General features: G+C 37.5%; 1 protein-coding gene across 2 annotated transcripts in view; it reads right to left on the reverse strand.

Moving 5' to 3' along the window:
• LOC149775981 (uncharacterized) overlaps nucleotides 1–13,211 on the reverse strand; it is a 67,704-nt gene extending 54,493 nt beyond the window's left edge. For both annotated transcript variants that reach the window (XM_089941105.1, XM_089941104.1), the window contains exon 1: nucleotides 13,094–13,211. In XM_089941105.1, coding sequence (XP_089797231.1) covers nucleotides 13,094–13,170 — 77 coding nt within the window. In that variant the 5' untranslated portion in view covers nucleotides 13,171–13,211. The remainder of the gene's footprint in view (nucleotides 1–13,093) is intronic.
• Between the last annotated feature and the right edge of the window lie 8,749 nt (nucleotides 13,212–21,960).

The raw sequence follows: 21,960 nt of genomic DNA on the forward strand, positions 1-21,960 counted from the left end.
GAACATGTCGATCATTAGCGACCTCAAAGTTTTGAACAATGTCTGACCATTGAAAGAATTTCTGACGAATCAGTTCTCTTATACCATTCAGGTACCAGTGGTTAAAGATCTGGTGACGTATCGGATGCAATTGTTCTTTACGTTTGACTTGTATTTTGACCAGCTCTCGGTAAATGCGTTCTCTCAGCTCCACAGGCAAAGCACGAATGTTCTCTTGTAAAGTATCCATGAATAGGTCATACTAAATCCTCTTTGGTCTGACACAAGAAATGTACTGTTTGCACAAACATGGTTTTAATTCATTGTCGAATCTAAATCGTTTCACCACTAATTTACACATTACAATTCGTTCAGAAGTTTCCTCTTTCACCAAGTTGACATTGCGTGAAAGATGTTGGTAATTCGTTAACTCTTCCTCTGGAATTCGATGCAGTACGTTTACAATGTAGTAGATAGAATCGTCCATACCAAACCATTCCTTTTTATAACCAGGAGGTCGTTGATCAATGTCTGTCCAATGGAACACTTTTAACTCAATCAGTCCTTGTATAGCCTGAAGGTACCAGTGGTTCAAACACCGGTGACGTAACGGATGCAATTGTTCTTTACGTTTCACTTGTATTTTGACCAGTTCTCGATAAATGCGTTCTCTCAACTCCACAGGCAAAGCACAAATGTTCTCTTGTAAAGTATCCATGAACAGATTATTATGGTAAGAAGTTACTTCAATGTCTCGGTCCCACTAAGGGTAAGTAATGACAATTCGGTGACCATCGAGCATGTTCTACGTAGGCCGAATCTTGCGGTTCCCAGTGGTGAAGTGACACACCGCAACTGAAGCACTTGACTTTATCTCCTTCGCCCAAGTAGAAAAATCCGGCTCTGGCTAATTCTTCAGGGGTCGGTCCTCCCAGATACTTTGGCCATTTTCCTTTGAACGATTGAAGACGATTTTCAAAGTCGCAGTATTCCGACAAACGCACAGGAAACGAATATTCGTCTTTCACAGGTTCGTTTCGATGAGGGTTGGGTGACATGAACAGGAGTTTGCTCAGGGCTGGATGACATCCGTAGGGAGGTAAACGTGAAGGTCGACATTCCCCTTTAAACCCGGTAAAATGTCTAAGAGGACGAGCGGCATCGCTTTCGCATCCCTCAGGTTTGACACGCACAGCATCACTTTCCATGATAGGGGCAGTGAGAACAAAGTTCCCATGATGCTTTACGGCATCGCTCAGGTCACAAGGTACAGCATCGTATCCATCGCAAGGCTCACAATCACACTCGTCTGCAAACTCCGTTACGCAATTACAATGGTAACCACATGGACAATCGCAGTTTCCTTCCGGACATTTTCCGTCGCAATGCATGGGTCTTATCCATCCAATATTAGTCACACTAGAGGAAGATACATCTTTTTTACAATCCCCAAACTGGAACGATGCCTCTTTCAAAGCATTCATCTTGTTCGCTCGGTCTTGGTAGTCACAATGAACTATCGATCTTGCCTAGGGTTCCTTTTTTATATACAGACCAATACCGACGTGACCGTACGGTAAGGTGAAATGATTGGGAAGTCGAACTCGCTTCTGGTATACAATTTGATAGACTTTTTCCAAGGGTCGACTGACGATGTGGTGAGTGGGTAAACGTACAATCTTGTTCGGTTGATAGGTGGTCACTTTAAAGTTTCCATCCTCTCCCGATTGCAAGGCTTCTTTCAATACCCCAAAGTTGACCACTCGACTGGTACGATAATTCAGAGTCAGTCCTTTCACTTTGCACGTCGTGTGCACTTCTCCTTGTTTGTCCCGGTATTCGTAGCCGTAATTTTTGGGACCGCCACTGACGAAACTTAGAATCTTGTCGTCGGGATGCTCGTCTGTCCAGGCTCCTAAACGGTCTCCTTCGATGTTAGGGTGATGTTGAATCGGGTGATGGATGTAAATGCAGCTGTCCGTGTCAAAGTACAGGACGCGTTCTTCTAACAGTTCTAAAGCTTCGTACAATTTTAAGCGAGCATGGGCTGTCACGTAAGCCGCAATGATGACATTTCCAAAAGGGTCGTCTTGTACAAAGTCCAGATCTTCTTTGTAATTGACCAAGATCAAATTCTCTCGAACGACGTCCACGTGTTTCATGTATTTGGTTTTGTCGTGAATCATCTGGAAGTAGCGGGAAGGTTCTGTCAAATATTCCGTCTTGGGTAAACACGGTCGTTGTGCCATTTTACCCCACAAGCAATTTAACATCACTTTGGCAAACGATCGCCTGCCTTCGTTTTTCTCGATGTGGTCTAAAGTGATGCCTTCTTGTTCGTAGTATTTCTCTTTGAATTTTATTTGGTCTTCGGGAGTGTGACACCAGGAAGGATAGCCGCTGGCTTCTTGCTTCAGTTTCAAAAAGGCATCCACGTAGTCTGCGAAAATGCCTTTCTGACTGGGGTCACCCTTGCGGTATTGTTGTGTCTTGGGAAAGTGGCAAATTTCGTACACTTCTAACAGTTGATATCCCATGTCCAGAGCTTTGAACAATTCTACGCTGACCCAGGTTCCCGTCAAGGCCCGTTCTTCTTGGGTGTGCTGACAAGGTTGGTCTTGGTTGCACGTTTCGGCACAAGTACGGCACAATGGAAACATTAGTTTGCCTTGACAATGGTGAGGTAAGACGGGATGGTATAGGTTCGTGGGAGGCAAAACTTTGCACTTGATCAAGCCTTCGTATTGTCGAATGTTTTTCAGGTCGATGTGTTCAGTTAACAATTGCGGGTGCCCTACAGGAAAGCGACAATATTTGCACACGTAGGGATACAGCGAACACACGTCCAAGTATTTGATTTCTTCTCCTTTCTCTTCGTCGGCTTGGTACAGCAAACAGGTGGCATTGGTCCTTCCTCCGTACAAACTATCCCTCGGGTTCAGCGGGTCCATGAACTGGTAACTTTCCACGAGGCGTTTAAACTCGGGATCGGTTTTCATACGGTGATCGTACTCGTGTTCCCACATTTCCACCACTTGGTATCCTTGCTGTTCTAACTTTAGGCGTCGCTGACAAGTGTCCTGGTACAAGTCTTCCATGGTTCGTTGTAAAAACTGATTTTTAGTGCCACGGTCAGGGTAACAGACGGGACATCCGTGAAATAAGCAACCGTTAAACTCGTACACGATCTTGGGGTTTTCTAAGTCCCAGCCATCGACCGAATACGTTCCGATGGTCTTTTCGCCCCCTCCGTTGCGGGCATGCTGAATCCACTTGTCTTCCTTGTCGCACAAGTAATGTAACCAGCGTAGGGCTTTGACCGAGTATTGACGTTTGACATAGTGGGTCGTTTGAGGGCTGATGACAGCCACGGTGTTTTCAGGCATGAATCGTTGTCGATACACTAAGGAACACGCTTTGGCAATGGTGCAAGCTTCTTTCAAAGGATCGACCCCTCCGTGTTCCATGAACAGTTCTCGAAATTTTCCACAGCAACGCCGTAAAATGTCCACGTCGGAACGACAATACTTTAGCATTTCTTCCTGAAAGTCGAAAGGGTCCGAGGCGTGAGCCTGGTACCAAGCGTAGAAAGCTTCTCGTTGTTCGGTACGCATGTTGTCGGGGTCGTAATAGTGAGCCTCAGGCAAATGGGGTAGAACGGCGTGTTGATTGGCTTCCGTATTGAAAAAGTGTGGAAAGTACCCTTTAGCCATTTCTGTCATTCCAAACGTTTTAGGCATTCGACTCAAAGGCATGGCCAAATAGCTCATCGAATCTTTAAACAGCACTTGTCCCACTTGCATGAAAATAATTTTGGCTCCGTTCAAAGTCACTTTAGGACGCTCGGTGCCTTGTTCCGTATAGTACCTCAAAAGAAACTGTCCATCGTATCCGGAGAAATTGTGAGCCATCACCGTGGCATGACGATGACAATCTCCGTAACGTTCGATGTCCTCTTGGCTCCACGTCTTGTCGATGGGGTCTAAGACCCATTGGGCAAAATCGGCTAACGTGTTCGGTCCCCGAAAGATTTTTTCACGCCCTCCGGGAATCTTGCTGCAGTGAGGGCAATGACTGAAGATAGGTTCTTGAATGCACTTCTCGCACGCTCGATGAGCCACGCAAAAATTAGGAATGTGAATGCCGGTTTCTTGCATGCATTCGAAATCGAAAAAGATGAAATTGCCTTTCTTCTTGTGACCATCCTCTTTCTCTGGTGGGGGTTGGTATTTTTGCACGTAACATTGGTGTTCCAAGTCCACGATGTGGTGACAAATGTGACATTTTTTCTTTCCTCGACATACGTGTGCCTTGGCAGCATTGGTACATATGACTTGTTCACACGTAGGGCACAATCTCAGGAGTTGACAAGCACATTTCTTCTGTGAACCTTGCGTTTTCAGATGTTGTTGGTAACAGGTAGGGCTGACAAACGTGCGCAGACAAGTTGAACAAGGCACTGGTTCTTCGCTCAGACAGGGTGAAGAGGCCAAACATCCTGAGCATTTCAATCCACAATGCTTGTGTTGCTCTCGATTATTATAACCATGGTCACATTTCTCACAGTAATAACCGTATCCCAGGAATCCGGTGATACTGGTAATCGTATCGAAATGGTCATCGTGATGATAAACATGAATGTATTTTCCGTCCTTAAAATCTTGCCCTCGAAACAACAGAGGCCCGCGCACTTCTTGAGGGTGCACTTTCAAGGTGTATCGTGGAGCTAGGGCATCTTGCAATTTTTGCATCTCAGGAATGCCACAGGGTGTGTCTTTGGACAGGCCAGCTTGTTGCAACAGGAGTTCTGCTTCATTTCGTTGTTTGGCTCGGTCCGATTGTTGAATAGTTTTCCAGGTTCTTTTCCATTCTACCGTGTCGTTCTTGTTGGCATAGGTTCGTCCCACCACGATGGCACGGGCTAAACACATCTGGTCATGAGGATTGTGAATTTGGACAAGGCTACGCTTAATGCTGCGAATGTCGTTCACCAATAACATCTTTTTGCGTCCGGTCCCTTGAGGAGGAGAGACGTGGGTCATGTCCAATGTGGCTTTTCCATCGGTGATGTCAAACTGGTCATTAGATTGTTGCACATGTTGAATCTTGTCCATGACTTTGGAAGCGGTCAATTCTGCAGGGGTGCTAAACTCGATCCAAACAGGGGATTTCAAACCGTCGTGTTGTATGGAAAGTCTCAAGCGATCGTCTTCTTTGGGTTGACATTGTTGCTTGAGTGCAGTGAGCAAAGAATCCCACACCTCAGTGATGAACACTTCTGCTTTCTCTAACGGTACTTCAGCCTTGAAATCTTTAAACTTCACCGTGTATTTGTAAGCCGTGGTTCTAAATTTTCTAGAGGAGCGCTTTTCCGTCTCTCGAATGGAATAGTACTTTTCAGGGTTGACAAAGGGTGGTGGACTTGGTTTAGAGGGTTCGGATTCTGGTTCACTCATGTCCTCTTCAAAATCACTGGCATGAATTTGTGCCAAGATTTCAACCCTGGTACGAGGCGATAGATCACGTTTCTGCCTCTTACTTCTTTCTTCTTCTTCTTTCTTCTCGAATGAATGGGATCGTTTCATCTTGAAAGCAAAAAGTCAAATGACTCAAGTTCAAACACCATAAACTACTTTATAGTCATGGCAGACCAGCGTATATAAAAGGATGTGTGTCTTGTCCTTTCACTATTCATTTCACTCTCAAGCCGAGCACAACGATGGAAGAGACTAACCAGATGGAACGTTTCGTCAGAGCTTTGCGAGGGGTCATTAGAAAATTCTCTTCAGACCAGCCGACAGACTACTCTCCTTCCTTTAGAGATAAAAGTCAAGATACTTGCTATATCTGTCAGAAGAAAGGGCATTGGTCTTCAGAGTGTCCAGACCGTCAAAAAAGAACAAAAACAGAGACTAAAAAAGACAAAAGTCAAGATACCTGTTATTATTGTAAAGAAAAAGGACATTGGTCTCCAGATTGCCCAAAAAAGAAACAAGAGGAGTCAGAAGAAAAGAGGGATTCTTCAGAAGAAGAGAGGGATTCTTCGGAAGAAAAGAGGGATTCTTCAGAGGAAGAAGAGGAAGAAAAAAGACAATTCTATTTACAAGAGGCAAAGAAACAGGAGAAGAAGAAAAGAAGGGAAGAAAATGAGGAAAAGAGGGTGAAGAAATTAAAAAAACAGAGAGACTAAACAAGGAGAAAGAAGAAGTCAATGAACTTTTTATTAAAGTGATGTGTTGTGAATTGTGAATTGGATTGTAAAAAATGGAGAAAAGAATAAATGAATGATATAAGGTAAGTGTCTTTGAGTTGTGATTTTAAAATAAGAACGTACACTCACGCACTCATACACAGACACGTACTATAAGGGTTAAATTTGTGGGGTTTATTTTTTTTTTTTGAGTTATTGGCAAATTGAAATTGTATTTCTTTTCGAGAAATGTGGGTGGCCCTGAAAAGGGCCTTTTTTCTTCATGGTGAAAGGGTGAGTTTAAGCAATCAACTTTAACTGCCTTATGCCTTTGCCACGGCCAAGGCCTACTTCTGGACTGCGTAATGTTGATGATAATGATTGGGTTGAAATAACTAAGGGTGGTACGGTAGGCTTAGTCACAGGGTTGACGTGTTTAGCTCGGGAAGGTCGTATTCTCTTCGGTCGTGATAAAGAAGTCTGATACATTTGTTTCAGACTTCTTAACTCCGCTAAAATGTCCAACAGTACCGTGACCGTTTGATTTTCACCCTCTTGTTTCTTTGCTGCTACTTCTTCTTGCTGTTGCTGCTGTTGTTTTTTTCTTACCTCTTCTTCTTGTTGCTGTTGCTGTAGGAGAAAAGCCTGTTCCGCTTCCTTTTGTCGTTGTATAAATTTCTCCAATTCTTCTTTCTGTCTCTGTCTAAAATTCTCCACTTGCGGTAATGAAGAAGGTAACGAAGGTTCCGGAACAAATTCTTGCGAAGAGAGAAAATCCACAAAATCCCAATTCACCTCTTCTGAAAGTAAGTCCGGGTTCCCTTGGGCAGTCTCCCCTGTTGGCGCAGCCCAATGGATCGTTTTCTGAGTTTCCGTCATGTTGAATCACTGTCGCATAGATTGACTGCACACAAGCGCTAGCGAATCTATATAGACTACGTGACGTCACAGACTGCTCTCTTCGGATTGGATGCGGGCTGACTGAATTCTGTAACGCGTGTTCGGATTGGTGAATGAACTCAATCCGTTTCAATCCTTTCTGTCCCTATAAATAAGCGCAGTTCACTGCATTGATTCACCTATTGTCGGAGCCTCAACATGTGGACAGACGTTGAATCTTCAACCCTTGTGTCAACAATGATGTTCAGGACGGACATGCTCATGTATGTCCGATCCAAGTGGACCGTTGTCCACAGGACCAACAGCAGCCTGTGGATAAGAAGAGTCTATATAGAGAGACAAGGTTGCCTCAAGCGGACTCTGATGTATGGCCCTGCTGTAAGACGAAGTTTGAGGACAAGAAGATGTCGCAAATGCCCTTTATGTTAAGGGCATATTAACATAAACCAAAGGCCCTTTTCAGGGCCAGCCATATTTCTCGAAAAGAGATAGCCTTTCCATTGCCTACCCCTTTTTTTAAATTTTTTTTTATAAAAAAAAAATCCCATGACGCTATACAGTCCCACCCTGTTTAAATTCCCCTTGACGCTCAACAGTCCCACGATTTTTCTCCATGTTAATTTCCCTTGACGCTATATGTTCCCACGATTTTTCTCCATGTTAAATTTCCCTTGACGCTATATGTTCCCAAGGGTCTTTTTAATGATAAGTCCCATTGACGCTATACTATCCCTATTCACTACTCGTGCTCGTTAACCCTTCCGAGTATTAAATTTAGGCACGAACACAAAAGGACTTAATTGAATGTATAGTCACTTTGTGTTTGCAAATACGTATGACGTGGAAAACCAGATGGTTTTTACGGTAGTGCTAAGCCTGTACGAGTATCATGTTCCTTGCCAACTTTCTCCAGCATTTTAATTAGTGTCCACATTTTGCACAAGCGGTATCTGAAGTTTTGGCAAATGCCCAGTATGTGGTTGTCAGGGTAATTTTGAAGCATTGCACTTCTGAACTACTAAAAGAAGAACTTACTGGGGAAAAAACAAACAACTTCATTAGTTGGACGAGAAAGTATTGTGCAATACAGTGATTTCCTTACAAATGATAAACTAGGAAGAAGAACAATAAATTAAGAAGTCAAAGCAATAAAATGCTTTATCAATAGTAAAACTGATTTATTAAACCAAAGAATATATTTACCCTATTTAAAGGATGGGAAAGAAAATGAGCTGCAGAAAAAGGAAGAAAGACACTTCTGATGAGATAATTACAGCAGTGTTGAATAATTCCCCTTTTCAGATTAACGAGCTCTCTCTCTCTCTCTCTCTCTCTCTCTCTCAGCACCTGCCTGACTATTTGCTGTTTGACTCCGCATTCATTTTCAGATATTGAAACAAATATTGAATGTTAGCTCGTCGTTCCTTTCTTCATGGACACAGACATCTTGTAAATTTAATTTGTCATTCTTTATAAGAACTACAGTGTGTACATAAATATGACGCGTTAGCAGACTGGATACACGTCACAATCCCTGGCAGTCATCTATAACTATTGACGACAGGCTTGAGAATTTGTCAACCGTAACGAGAGACTGGTCCCCTATCAATATTTCGGCTAAAGCTACAATGCCACTATTTGAATAATAAGTAAAACTTGAAACCTAGTGGGGCATCATAGCATAACAGTTTCACTGAGAGTTTGCGAAAAACGATATATATTTGTTGACAGATTTAAAAAGTAATAGACGTTTGGAGAAACAAAACTTGGTTTTATGTTATTTCTGTCAAAGACAAAGCGCTGATTTACACGTTGAAGTGCATCAATTCAGTTATCCTTGATTATAACGCAATAACTATTTTATTTACCGCAATTTGTACCTAATTTCTGTATCAAGTGTTGTATTCGTACACACCCACCTTCACCCAGTTCTCAAACCATGGGCCATGAATATATCTTCAAATCACGTGAGCGAGCTAAAGACCTGGCTAATAGTTACTTAGAATTCTTGTTCGCCATGTTTGTTCTATGAATTTGTAATATTTTGTAATTAGAGTATATCCCGTCTTGCTCCAAAAAAAGAGCATTTAAAGCTGTATTAAATTCATACGCAAATATGTGCAGGTTTTAATTATTGCACGCTATCGACCAGCATTTCACTCAACAAATCATTTATCCCACCCACCTGATTGCCTGAAATAATTCCAAATATGTTTCGAGAGTACGCTTTGTCATACAGTCTCAATAACACTGCAATTTAGTGCTCCCATTTTTCAGGCTATTGAGAATGGATACCAGTGTGCTGGGATAAATAGATTCAATCGATTCATATCTAGTGTTCCAGTCCTTGTATATGTTATTCTACTGACGCATGTCATAGTTACTTTTAGAGAGCATTTTCAATTCCACTCTCCATTTTTTAATTTTACTCACATTTTGTTTTCAAATATAAATTCAACCCAGCTACAGGCATCCATTGTAACGAAAGTGCTTTTTTATTACTATATTCACACACTGAATGATACGTTAACCTTAAAACGTGTATGTTGGTATCATATTAACCCTTGTGAGCGTTACATTTAAAGTTCAGCATTAATACAAAATTATTTAAATGCAAGTAGAGTCACGTTCATTTTGAAAATAGGTAGACCGTGCAAAGCCTTTGAGCTTATTCACTATAGCTTAGCCTGTATGATACTAAGTTCCTTGACAACTCTCTCCAACATTTCAGCAATTGACCACCTTATGTAAAAGTGATATCTGAAATTTTGGCAAATATCATTATCTGGTGATCAGTGTAACTTGATGCATACCATTTCTAAACAACTTTAAGTAGAGTCTACTGGGAAAAAAATCAACTGCATTATTTGGACGAGGAAGTAGTGTATAACACGGTGATTTCCCTACCAATGATAAACAAGGAAGTGTTGATGATTCAGACTGACTTTGGACGTATTGATGCTCATAAGTTTACTTTCATTAAAAACATTTTAATGAATGAATTCAAGAATTTTTATTTGATGCGGCAATGAATTTATTCTCTTAAATTTCCAGTTTCCCGCTGTGTTTAAGCCAAACATTTTCAAATATATTTATGAGATTTCCCTCTCTCTTGAAATATAAATTTATAAATGTAAATTTGTTGTAGTAGCAACGACTATTAAAATGAAATGAGAAGATGCTATCTCAAACTTGAATTGATATTGTAAAGAAAGGAATACGACCTCTTTAATTAGGCATTCCGTTGCGAAAACAAATAAACAAAATATATCTAACAATAATGTTAACACAATCGAATAAACTTCAAGTAGGAACTTTCTTTTCAATATTCACATTTTTTTCAGGACTTATAAAACAGCTATAGCCAATATTCTGAATATTAACTTAAAAGATGAAGAAAAAAAACATTTTCATAATATTCTCATAACATTACACTTTCTACAGACATTTCTCAAATATAATGTTAAGAATTAAATAATCATTTGAATTTCAAGCATTATTCGCTCTACTCAAACGTATATAAGTTAGTCTTCGTTTGTAAATTAATGCTTACTTCGATCTGACATAATCAATACAATGTGACGCTATCTTACATCGTAGCTCCATAAACTCTGTGAAAGTGTTTGGACGTAAATGTACATGATTGCGATTTCTATTATTAAATAATAAAAAGACAAGTTCTTGTATAGTTTTAATAATTGCAATAACAGTCCTCTAAATAACTGTTTCTTGCTTAGAAAGCCACTCAGGAGTATACCATTATCTTTGTGTATTGGATACTAAGGTATCTGTGATCTTCACATTGTATTACTTCGATGAACCATTTATATACTCATTAAATTTTTATCTTATAGGTACTTACTGACAGTTCTCTTTTCCCCGTACTTTTTCTATTGAACTTTTATGTAACTATGTGCGATTACAAAATGATGATTGAGAATAAGAGTGTATTAAGCTAGATAACACAAGGCAGAATGACTGCAATGGATGATTGTATTAACTTACATTAAAGTATTTCTTCATAACAATTCCAATACCTTTCGAATAACCGAATGACATCAACAGGTGTCAAGAACTTGTGGGCGAAAGGTCGTTTGATATGATGTGCTAAATCACTCTCATCTCGCTAACGTCCGGATAAACCTGTCTGCAATGTCAGCCAAACGCACGGACCAAAGTGAAACAAACCTCTTCGTTTCATGTTGTTTTTATTTCCAACTTGACTGTGACTTACCGTGTGATTATGCACACCATCTACACCGACGATATCTTCTCTTTTCTATACCTTACACGGATGGATAGACGCACCGTATGTTTTGGTTTCAGTAAAGTACATATCGTAGCACAGGCAACTGTTTAAACTCGCTGGCTAATTACAGCTTTCTGATACCGATGAATGTGAAATCAGTTTTAAGTTTAAGTTATATCGAGAAGCGTCCACCAAACGTCGCTGAATGAAGAATTCAACACGAAAAAGAGAAGAATTATTAGAGAAGGGTAAAGAGATAATTTTTGAGGAAATATGAAGTTGGCAGAATATTTAACTTGAATGTAAACTATGTGTGCAGAATGATTTTTGAAAATAAGAGTGTATTAAGATAGATAACTTAAGGTCGAAATATTGTAAGGCGTGACTGTGTTAACTCCCTTACTCCATTTCAAAACACAAAAACATGTATGTAACAACAGTGCATTTTAATTGGGGACACATACTCACCTAAGAGATGTGGATAAAATACAAACCAACCCATGCTTTGCTTAGCGATATAGAATTCATTTAAATAACGTTAAATAATCAAACATTAAAGACGCGATAGTCTTTGTGATATAAACGGATTTCTATTGAAGACCGCGTTCATTCACATTAAAATAAAATGTCCGAAACGGTGTTATCAAACATCTTTCATAACAATCGTTCGAGCATTCGTGCTGAAGCAAATAGAGATTAACATGAAACAAAACAACTGAAGAAGAAAAAAAAAGATTTAGCACCTGTCGAGATGTTGTAGTAAGTCAGTGAATATATTTATTATTGATAAACGCTGGGATAGATGAAACGAAGCACAGTCGAAGAAGAAAGAACATGTTTGGGTAGACAATTACAGTAATATTCAACCATCTCCCTTTTCAGCGTAATGTCCTCTCTCTCTCTTTCTCTCTCTCTCTTTCTCTCTCTCTCTCTCTATCTCTCTCTCTCTCTCAGCACTTACATGACTATTTGATTAAAATATAAGCCCAATCAGAAGATATTAAAATGATGAAACTTAGATATAAAGCCTTCGCTAGTCATATTGCTACAATGTCTGCAGTGTGGCAATATATAGTAATGTCTATCAATGGGGCATCAAGTCCGACTCAGTCACATTATCCTGACACCAGGCCGACCAGTCCTAATACTGACCTCTTAATGCTGAGTACCTAGCGAGGCAGCTGTTAGTACCATTTTTATAAGTCTTCGGTATGACTCGGCTGGGGTTCGAAACCGCAACCTCCAGCATCCGAGGCGGACGCTCTATCCACCGGAGCAATCTAAAGCCCTGCAGGGACTTCGAATGATATAACAATCCTTATATTTGTATGAATGTTCTTTCTTTTAAATCTAATACAATCAAAAGTAACATGTTCCTTATTTTGAAATATAGAAGCACCGTTGTCCTCTTTAGATGATGCTATAGTGATCTTATAATTACGAGTTACCAACCGATGTGAACAGTCATACGTATATTGTCATGACCTACAACGTATGTTAGTGCAAATATCATCGAGAAATTTCTTAAATCTTATACGTCAGTGACATAAATATTGACCAAAACAAAATACGTTTCATTTATTATATCAAGTCACACCCCTTAAATAAACTAACACTTTTTCCATATTATTTAAAGTTGTGACTTGTTCATTAGGATAGTAAAATTTCCACGTATCCAATTCAACCTATTCGGCGTATTTTGAACTTAGTATTATTAAATATAGATTGTATATACAAAAAATGGAAAAGAGAAATAAAAAATTGAATGAGCATACCCGCTCCATGACTTGCTTTCAGGCACAATGAAAAGCAGCACTAGCAGCGTAAAGGAAATCGACACTTTCCAATCCATGGTGCGTTTTCTAAATGCAGATACGTAGAGTTTCTATTCAGAAACCATCCGCTCTGTGATGTTTTAGCGGAAATTTAGTGTTTATATATCGCGAAAAATATACTTTCCTCTTCGCCCTAATTTGGGCAGCAAATGTTTTCCATTTAAGGTAAACGAGGCATCTGATGGGAAAAATACTGTCTTAATGTAACAAATAGTGTCAAATTAGAGATAAATTATAATGCAGGTTTATGGAAGTGTGTTCCTATATGCGCTCGGGGTGCCTCTTATCTTTGTCAACTGCTGATACACAAAATATTCAATATAATTATTTTTCTGACCTTCAGCGTCCCTCTTTTGTCATACAACATGGCCACTGGGATTATTTTAATATGAAACACTACAACTAATTAACCACGCTTGAAAAATTTAGACATAAACCATGCGCCTCCAAAACATTCAACAAAAGACATACGTAATCTTGTAAGTTCTATACAACTTAAATATCCCTCTCCCCATATAATACAAGCATTTCAACAATATGACACAGTGCAGCAAACACTGATGTTTAAAATATTTGTGATAGTAAATATTGAACCAAATATTTTATTGGACGATTTCATGGTGTATATGTGTCCAGTGTGTTTTTCATGACGCTAAATTTTCAAATGACTAGTTGCATCTGGGTCAGATCACTATTATTGAAAGGCTGAATCTAAGCAACAAATGTTGTATATGAGCGCTTTCATCTTTATTAAGGCATATGTACCATTCTTGCTCAGTGACATCGTGTATATAAGTAATAGTGCTGGTATGACTCTCTGGTCATAATCTAAGTAACAGAAAGAAGCAAAACAAACAAGTTCGTAAAACTTCACAATTATCAAAGCTAAATAAGGAACTTTTAAGAGGAACTTAACATATTATGAATCGCATCCATAATAATAGTGAAAAAAGTTTTATTAAAATCCAAAAGAATTGAATGTTCTAAATATTTTTAGATCCAGGCATTTGCTTAACTGCTTTGCTTAATTCACTGTAAACCCCGAATAATTATAGTCCCATGAACACTTTCTATTTCTACTAAATAACCCAAACGAATGTTTCTTGTCAAATATTATCTAAATGGAACATATACATAAGTCTTCAGACTTGATGTTACAAGACAAACACAAGAGATAAGAATAAGAAAATTGACACAAATAAATAAATAAATAAATAAATTAATATATATATATATATATATATATATATATATATATATATATATATATATATATATATATATATCACTACTGTTAGGTGAGAAACTGCAAGTCAACATCATACAAAAACTCTTATAATCTAATCCACCCAATGAGAATAAGATGAATTCTTATAAATAAACAAAGTCACATGACCGGTTTATCCAATGGGAATCAGCTCGAAAGATCTTAATATCTTCAAATAAAATCTATGAAATTTCAGCTATAGAAAATCACTACAATTTACAGCCATGACTAAAATTTACAAAACTTTAGACACAAATTGCAGTATTTTTTGGTCATATTATCTCAGATAAGCACATCAGGAACTATAAATTGTAATTATTGATATGGTTTCAGACCATAGAGTCCTAATAATATAAATTGGTCTGGTATTTTATGGCACAGATGTACAAGTAAAATATTAAACTCAAATGTCTGTGCGGTGAAATAAGAAATGAAATACCCCGAGTATGAATGTGCGAGATGAAAACCACTTACTGAAATATTTATTTCAAGGGTAAAAGGATGCATTCTAGTAGTTATAGTAAATGGATGAGAATATATGTGTCACTATAATTTGTAACGAAGCCTTAAAAATTTCAGTCTTATTGCTACGATGTCTGCAGTGTGGCAGTTTATAGTGATGTTCGCACGGGGGCATCACGCCGCAGAAATGTAGAATGATGTCCCACCCAGTCACATTATCCTGATACCAGGCCGACCAGTCCTAACACTAACCTCTTAATGATGAGCGCCAAGCCCAGGAGCTGTTAGTAACATGGATAAATCCATGTAACAGTTAATGGATGGAGTGTAGCAGTACATGGATGTATTCTAGTAGTAAATGAACGTACTCTAGTTGTAGTATATAGCTATATTTTAGTAGTGGTACATGGATGAATTACCAGTAGAAAATTGATGTATGACTTTCAACTTGTCAAAAGCCTCCCGACATTTTTCAGTCCATAAGAAACTGTTTTCCTTACTCAATAAATTTGTCAAGAGTTCAGCAATTATAGAAAAATTGGAACAAAAGTTTCGATAGTATCCGGCCATACCCAAAAATTACATCATTTGCTTTTTATTAAGAGGCTCCTTTGGCCTTAGCATCTATAGGTTTAACTTGTCCAAGTCCCACGATGTGTCCTAGAAAAGCTTCACTAGCACGGCAGAACTCACTTTTAAATAAATTAATTGTCAAACATGATATGTAAGTCTGTCAAAGAATTTCCGATTTGTAGCTAAATGTTCTTTCGAGGTGTCGTTGTAGATGATGACATCATCTATGTACGCATCACAATTGTCCAGACCAGAGGCAATCATATTCATGTGACGTTGAAATGTACTTGCCGACTCTTTCATCCCAAACGGCACTACAATATATTGGTAAAGTCCATCTGGACTCAAAAATACCGAAATTGCCTTTGCTCTTTCCGTCAGTGGAATTTGCCAAAATCCGTTCAGAAGGTCAAATTTGGTGACATACTTGGCATTCCCGATTGTATAATAGTCATCGATTCTTGGTAATGGGAATGAATCTGTTTTTGTCGCACTATTCACTTTCCTATAATCAGTACACATACGGCAAGTTTTATCAGGTATTAGAAGAAGTATGCATTGTGAACTCCAGTCACTTTTACATGGCTCTATAAAAGCATTTTCCAGCAAATACTGAATTTCTTTTTTCAAGTATTCCTCTTTGAGAAGGTGCACCCTGAACGGGTATTGTTTGACTGGTTTGGGATTTACAATTTCAACGTCAAGGAAAACTTTGTTTGTCCTTGTAGGAATATCTGGAAATAAGTGCTCACATTCAAATAATAATTGCAAATGTGAACGTTTCTGGTCCAGATCTTTCATAATTTCTGAATTCCGAAGATGTATCTCTTCATTATCACTAGAATCCGATGATAATCCTTCACTTAAATCTTCACTGAGTGGGACAGGTACAGATAAATTAATTGCATGTTTAACCTGGCTATCTCTTTCAATATACTCTTTTAGCATGTTTATATGACAGAGTTGTTTTTATTTACGAATCCCAGGAGTATTTATGATGTAATTTAAATCATTTATTTTTATGTCAACTGTGTAGGGACCATACTACTTGGCCTGAGGAGGATTTTGTGGTATTGGCAAGAGATCCAGGACTCTATCACCAGGCTGAAAGCTCCTTTCCTTCGAGTTTTTATCATAGCTTGACTTCATTTTGGATTGAGTTGAGTGCGGATATGCTCTTGCGACCTCACAAGCCTTTGACAACTTATATTCAAAATTAGAAACATAATCAAGAAGATTAATTTCAGAATCTTCATAAGAAAGAAGTTTCTCTTTCAGTAACTTCAATGGTCCACGCAGTGTGTCTAAAAACCAGTTCAAAGGGACTGAAACCTAAAGATTCTTGAACTGAGTCCCTAAAAGCAAACAATAGTAAATGAATGCCTTCATCCCAATCTTTACCCGTATCGAAACAATATGATTGAATCATATTTTTCAAAGTCTGACGGAATCTTTCTAATGCCCCTTGGTTCTCAGGATGATAGGCAGAAGATTTTAATTGTTGAATGCCTAATTCGTACATAACTTGCTGGAAAATTCCAGACATGGAATTTGAGCCTTGATCAGACTGGAATTGGGAAGGCCAAATTGAGCAAAAAAAAAAACTTTATCGAAGCTTTTACTACTGTTTTAGATTTTATATTCCTCAAGGGAATTGCATCTGGAAACCTTGTTGACGCACACATAATGGTCAGAAGATATTGGTTACGTGACTTGATCTTAAGTATGGGACCAACACAATCTACCATAATTATACTGAATTGTTAGTCAAAGGCAGGAATAGGTTGTAGATGAGCCTTGGAAATTTTCTAACTTGATTTACGTACCATTTTACAGGTATGACAAGATCTACAGTATTCACCAACATCACTTTTGATTTTTAACAATAGAAGTGAGTTAAGATCTTGTGATAAGTTTTATTGATCCCTAAATGACCAGCCAATGAGTTTCATGGGCGAGACTAAGTTGTTCCTGTCTCTGAGGTTTCGGAACTACAATTTGATAGTTCATTGACCATTCGTCATCAGCAGGTACATTGGGAGGTCTACATTTTCTCACTAGAATTCCATTTAAATAAAATAGCAGACAGACACCTCAGTAGCTTCAGTTTTACTAATAGCCTTCTGATACAAACAGGAGATCTCAGGATCTTTTTCTTGTTCAACGATAAGTAATTGTCCTTTATCACCCTGATTAGAATAAAGAGAATGAGTCGTTAAAAGAGGATCACTGATCAATATTTTCTGATTGATCCAAACAAGAAATGAAAGTGACCTAATCAAACGCCAGACCAATGCATATGTTAGTTAAAGGAATACTTTCCTTATCTACATCTTTCTCAAGAGCTTTCTTTCCCATAGTTCTGGTAACTGCACAAGCTGGAAATATATCAGGGAATTCTTTTTCAATTGGATCGACTTTCTGATCCAAGCAATGCTTATCAATTACAAGTGGTTTAATCACAACCTTGTCTCCTGCTAGGTCGCTGACTAGTAATAAATGCATGCCCTCAATGGGTAAAACATAGACAGTTCTGACTGTCACGGGTCCTAAGACTAATTCTGATAACAAATTTACACAATGGAGAGGAACATTAACAAAGCCGCACTCCACTCCCTGAATAAGAACACTCTCATTAGAAGAAGACTTCTCAGAAAAAGGCAAAGTACCTGACAATAATAGACTATGAGAAGCTCTGTGTCCCTTAATATTTTGAACGGGATAGGATTGGCCATGTCACTCAGAAGTGATATAGAACCCTTCGATATGAATGATTCATAATTTTACATAATCAAATCGGACTGGGGTTCATTAGACACAACATATGTATTGCTTTCAATGCATTACCGTGACCTTGACCCCTTAGAAATAAGAGCATTTGGAATAGGTCTATTTTGATTCTGATGCATATTTTTCAATTTATAGCAATCAGAAATGAAGTGACCTTTGTTATTAAGATAGGTACACGTCGGAAGAGACAACAATCTTGAATCAAGATTCTCCGAAGTTTGATTTTTAGAAGTTATGCCAGACTGAGTTTTAAAAGGGCTTGTATTACGCTGAAATACGTTTCTGCCAGAAGACTGTTGAGTTTAAGTCTTATTTACAAAAGGAACTTTATGAGTTAAAGAATATTCATCAGCAGCTCGAGCAGCATTTTCGAAGGTTTCAATCTGATGCTCGACAAGATAAGACTAAATGTCACTATGGACACAGTTTTTGAAATCTTCAAGTAATATAGGCTGTCTGAGACTTTCATAATCTCGTTCAACTTTCTTGGCTCAGCACCATCTATCAAATAACAGCTCTTTTTCTAGAAAATTCGACATGAGTTTGTCCAGCTTTCCCCTATAGTTTCTTCATTTTTATCGATAAGATTCAGGGACTAACTCATAACCCCTTATCATGAATTCTTTAACCACATCATAGTTACCACATTGGTGAACTGACAGTAAACGGTAAATATCACTAGCCTTACCAGTGAGTACAGGTTCTAATAACTGAGGCCTATGCTCCGTTGGCCATTTCAAATTTTCAGCAAATTTACAAAAACGAGTAAAGTATTTGTCTTTTTTTTCTGAAAGGGGGCACTAATTTAATATTCTTTGCAAGATTAAAACTTAAATTTGGATTTGAAGTATGAATGTGCTTTGCACTTGACACTTTCAGTTCCTTCATCTTACATTGGTATTTCCTGTCTTTCTGTCTTTCTTCCACTTACATTTGTTCTTTTTGTAACTGCATTTGTCTTTTTTCTTCCTTATCTAATTGCATTTTTTCTTACTCTCTTTCCTCTCTTTCTGTCTCTCTCTCTATATATATATCTCTCTCTCTCTCTTTCTCCTCTTTCTCAAATTGCAACTTTATGTTTTTTATGTAATAAAATTTGGTGGTTTTTTCTTTCTAAAATTTCATTTCTTCTTTCACTTTCTCTAATTTCTTTTGAATCTTTTTCTTTCTCCAACTGTACCCAACTGTAACTGCATTTGCACTTGTTCTTCTCTTTCTTCTTTCTGAAGCTGCAGCTTCCTCAACTCCAATTATATCTTGTGTTTTAATTCTAGTTCCATCATTTGTTGTGTCAGAATCTGATACAGTCTTACTGATTGAAACCAAAGAACTTTTATCCAAAACATTCTTTTCTACATAATACTGAACCAAAAATATTTCGTTAAGGATCCTTTTTTCTGGCAAGTTGAATCAAATCATCTTCTTTGAAAAAATCAAATTGTTCCTGGGTAGTACTTAAAAGAAAGATTTCCATTTTTGATGACATTTTAGAAAAAGCTTGCCGATTTAACTAAGATTTTAAAAGCTAGATAATTCAAATTTCAAAAAAAAAAGTTTTCTGAAAGATTATATCCAAAATTCAAACTTATCCCGGACGAGCCCCTAATTTCTAATTTCACGTGTTCATGCTAGAATAAAGAGTAACGGAAGAAAGAGTGAGAACGACAAGCTTTGAAAAATGCAATAATTTATTACGCTGGAAAAATTTTATAGAAATGAAAAGTATTAACTTACGGTTTTATAGAATTAAATCCAAAAATATCCCAATAATAATCCACGAATAAAATTTTTGAAGTCCTAATAACAAAATGTTCTACTGATTTCAAGTTCGAATCCCGACAAGAATCCAACATGGAAGACAATGACGTAAGGAGAAATCTGTTGTGTTGAATTGTATAGTTCCTTGTAGAAATAAGAAATATCACTCCGGCTTCTGATAGCTGAATAAATTTTTATAAAATAAAACTGTCCTAGTTTAAACATTTTACATGTGCACACGTATTTTCCAGAAAAATAACAGAAATAATTATATTCCAAGCAATTTAAATAACTCCAAACAGCACAACATACAATTTCCAGTGTAACAGCCCAGCTTCTACTTAGAATAATTCTCAAAAACATAGGTTATATCATCTTCTAAACGTAAACAAGTGATCACGTGATCGTGTTCAAGAGGCTTATAGAAATTAAAAACCTCTAAAAATCTCAGTGTGGCCCTGACGAAAACCAATCATTTTACTCTAAGATATAAAAAAACAATTGTTTACAGCTTAAACACAAAGTCCCATCAAGACCACGACAACAACCAATCATTTTAAAATAAAAATAGAACTTCTTTACGTGCTTGCTAAAAATATCGAATCAAGGTCAGGATCTAGATCAACACCTGGTGTTTAAAAAACGAACAGTCAAGGTCAAACTATTTTCTAAAAGAAGTATCATCTCTAGTGCATAAATTTACATTACAATGTCATGTAATGAAAAATAAAAAAATTTAAAATTGACAAACAATTAAATTGAAATATATGTATTAAATCAGATATAAATAAATCAATTATACATAACAATCCTAACAGAAGTAAATCGATGTATTTAATACTTGTAAATGAATGTAGCCAACTAGTAGCAAATGTATGCATTCAAGTATGGATCCATCACAATAGTAATAAATGGATGTATTATATAAGTAGCAAATGTAGTCATAGTAGTAAACGGATGTATTCTATTATTAGTAAATGGATGTATCTTAGTAGTAGTAAATGGATTTATTCTAGTTGTAGTGTATGAATGTATTATGTTGGTAGTAAATGGATGTATTCTAGCAGTAGTAAATGAATGTATCATAGCAGTAAATTGATATATTCTACAAATATTAAATGGATGTTTTTTAGTAGTAGTAAATGAACGTATTCTAGTAGCAGTTAATGGATATGTTCTGGTAGTAGTAAACGAATTTGTTCAATTACTAGTAAATGTATGTATGTTAGTAGCAGTAAATGGATGTATCCTAGTAGTAGTAAATGGATGAATTATGGAAGTAGTAAATGGATGTATCCTAGTAGTGGTAAATGGATGCATTCTGATAGTAGTAAATAGATGTGTCCAATTAATAGTTAACGGATGTATTCTAGTAGTAGTAAATGAATGTATTGTAGTAGCAGTAAATTTAAGTATTCTAGTAGTAGTACATGGATGTTTTCTAGTTGTAGTCAATAGATGTATTCCAGTAGTAGTAGTACATTGATGTATTTTAGTAGTAAATGTAAGTTTTCAAGTAGTAGTAAATGGACGTAATCTAGCAGTAGTTAATAATGTATTCTATTAGTAGTAAATGGTTGTATTTTAGGAGTATTAAATGAATGTATTCTAGAAGTAGCAGTATATTAATGTATTCGAGTAGTGGTAAATGGATGTATTCTTGTGGTAGTAAATGGATGTATCCCATTGGTAATAAATGGATCATCACCATCATCATCAGTCTCTTGACCTAGTGTGGTCGTCGAGGCGCAGTGCTGCGGATCATCTGACCAGTTCCCTCAACTTGTCTCGATCATGTGGCAATGCCTGTGTCTCCGCAAAACTTTTCCTAGTCAATTCTCTGTTGTTGTCAGTCCACTTTTATCTCTGTCTACCTCTCCTTCTGCCACCCTGGACGCTGCCCTGCAGGACTGTTGTGGATAGACTGTTGGCTCTAGTGACATGTCCATACCATTTC

The sequence above is a fragment of the Sinohyriopsis cumingii genome, chromosome 18 (genome assembly GCF_028554795.1).
Source record: "Sinohyriopsis cumingii isolate HCF-2022 chromosome 18, ASM2855479v2, whole genome shotgun sequence".
NCBI classification, from domain to species: domain Eukaryota; kingdom Metazoa; phylum Mollusca; class Bivalvia; order Unionida; family Unionidae; genus Sinohyriopsis; species Sinohyriopsis cumingii.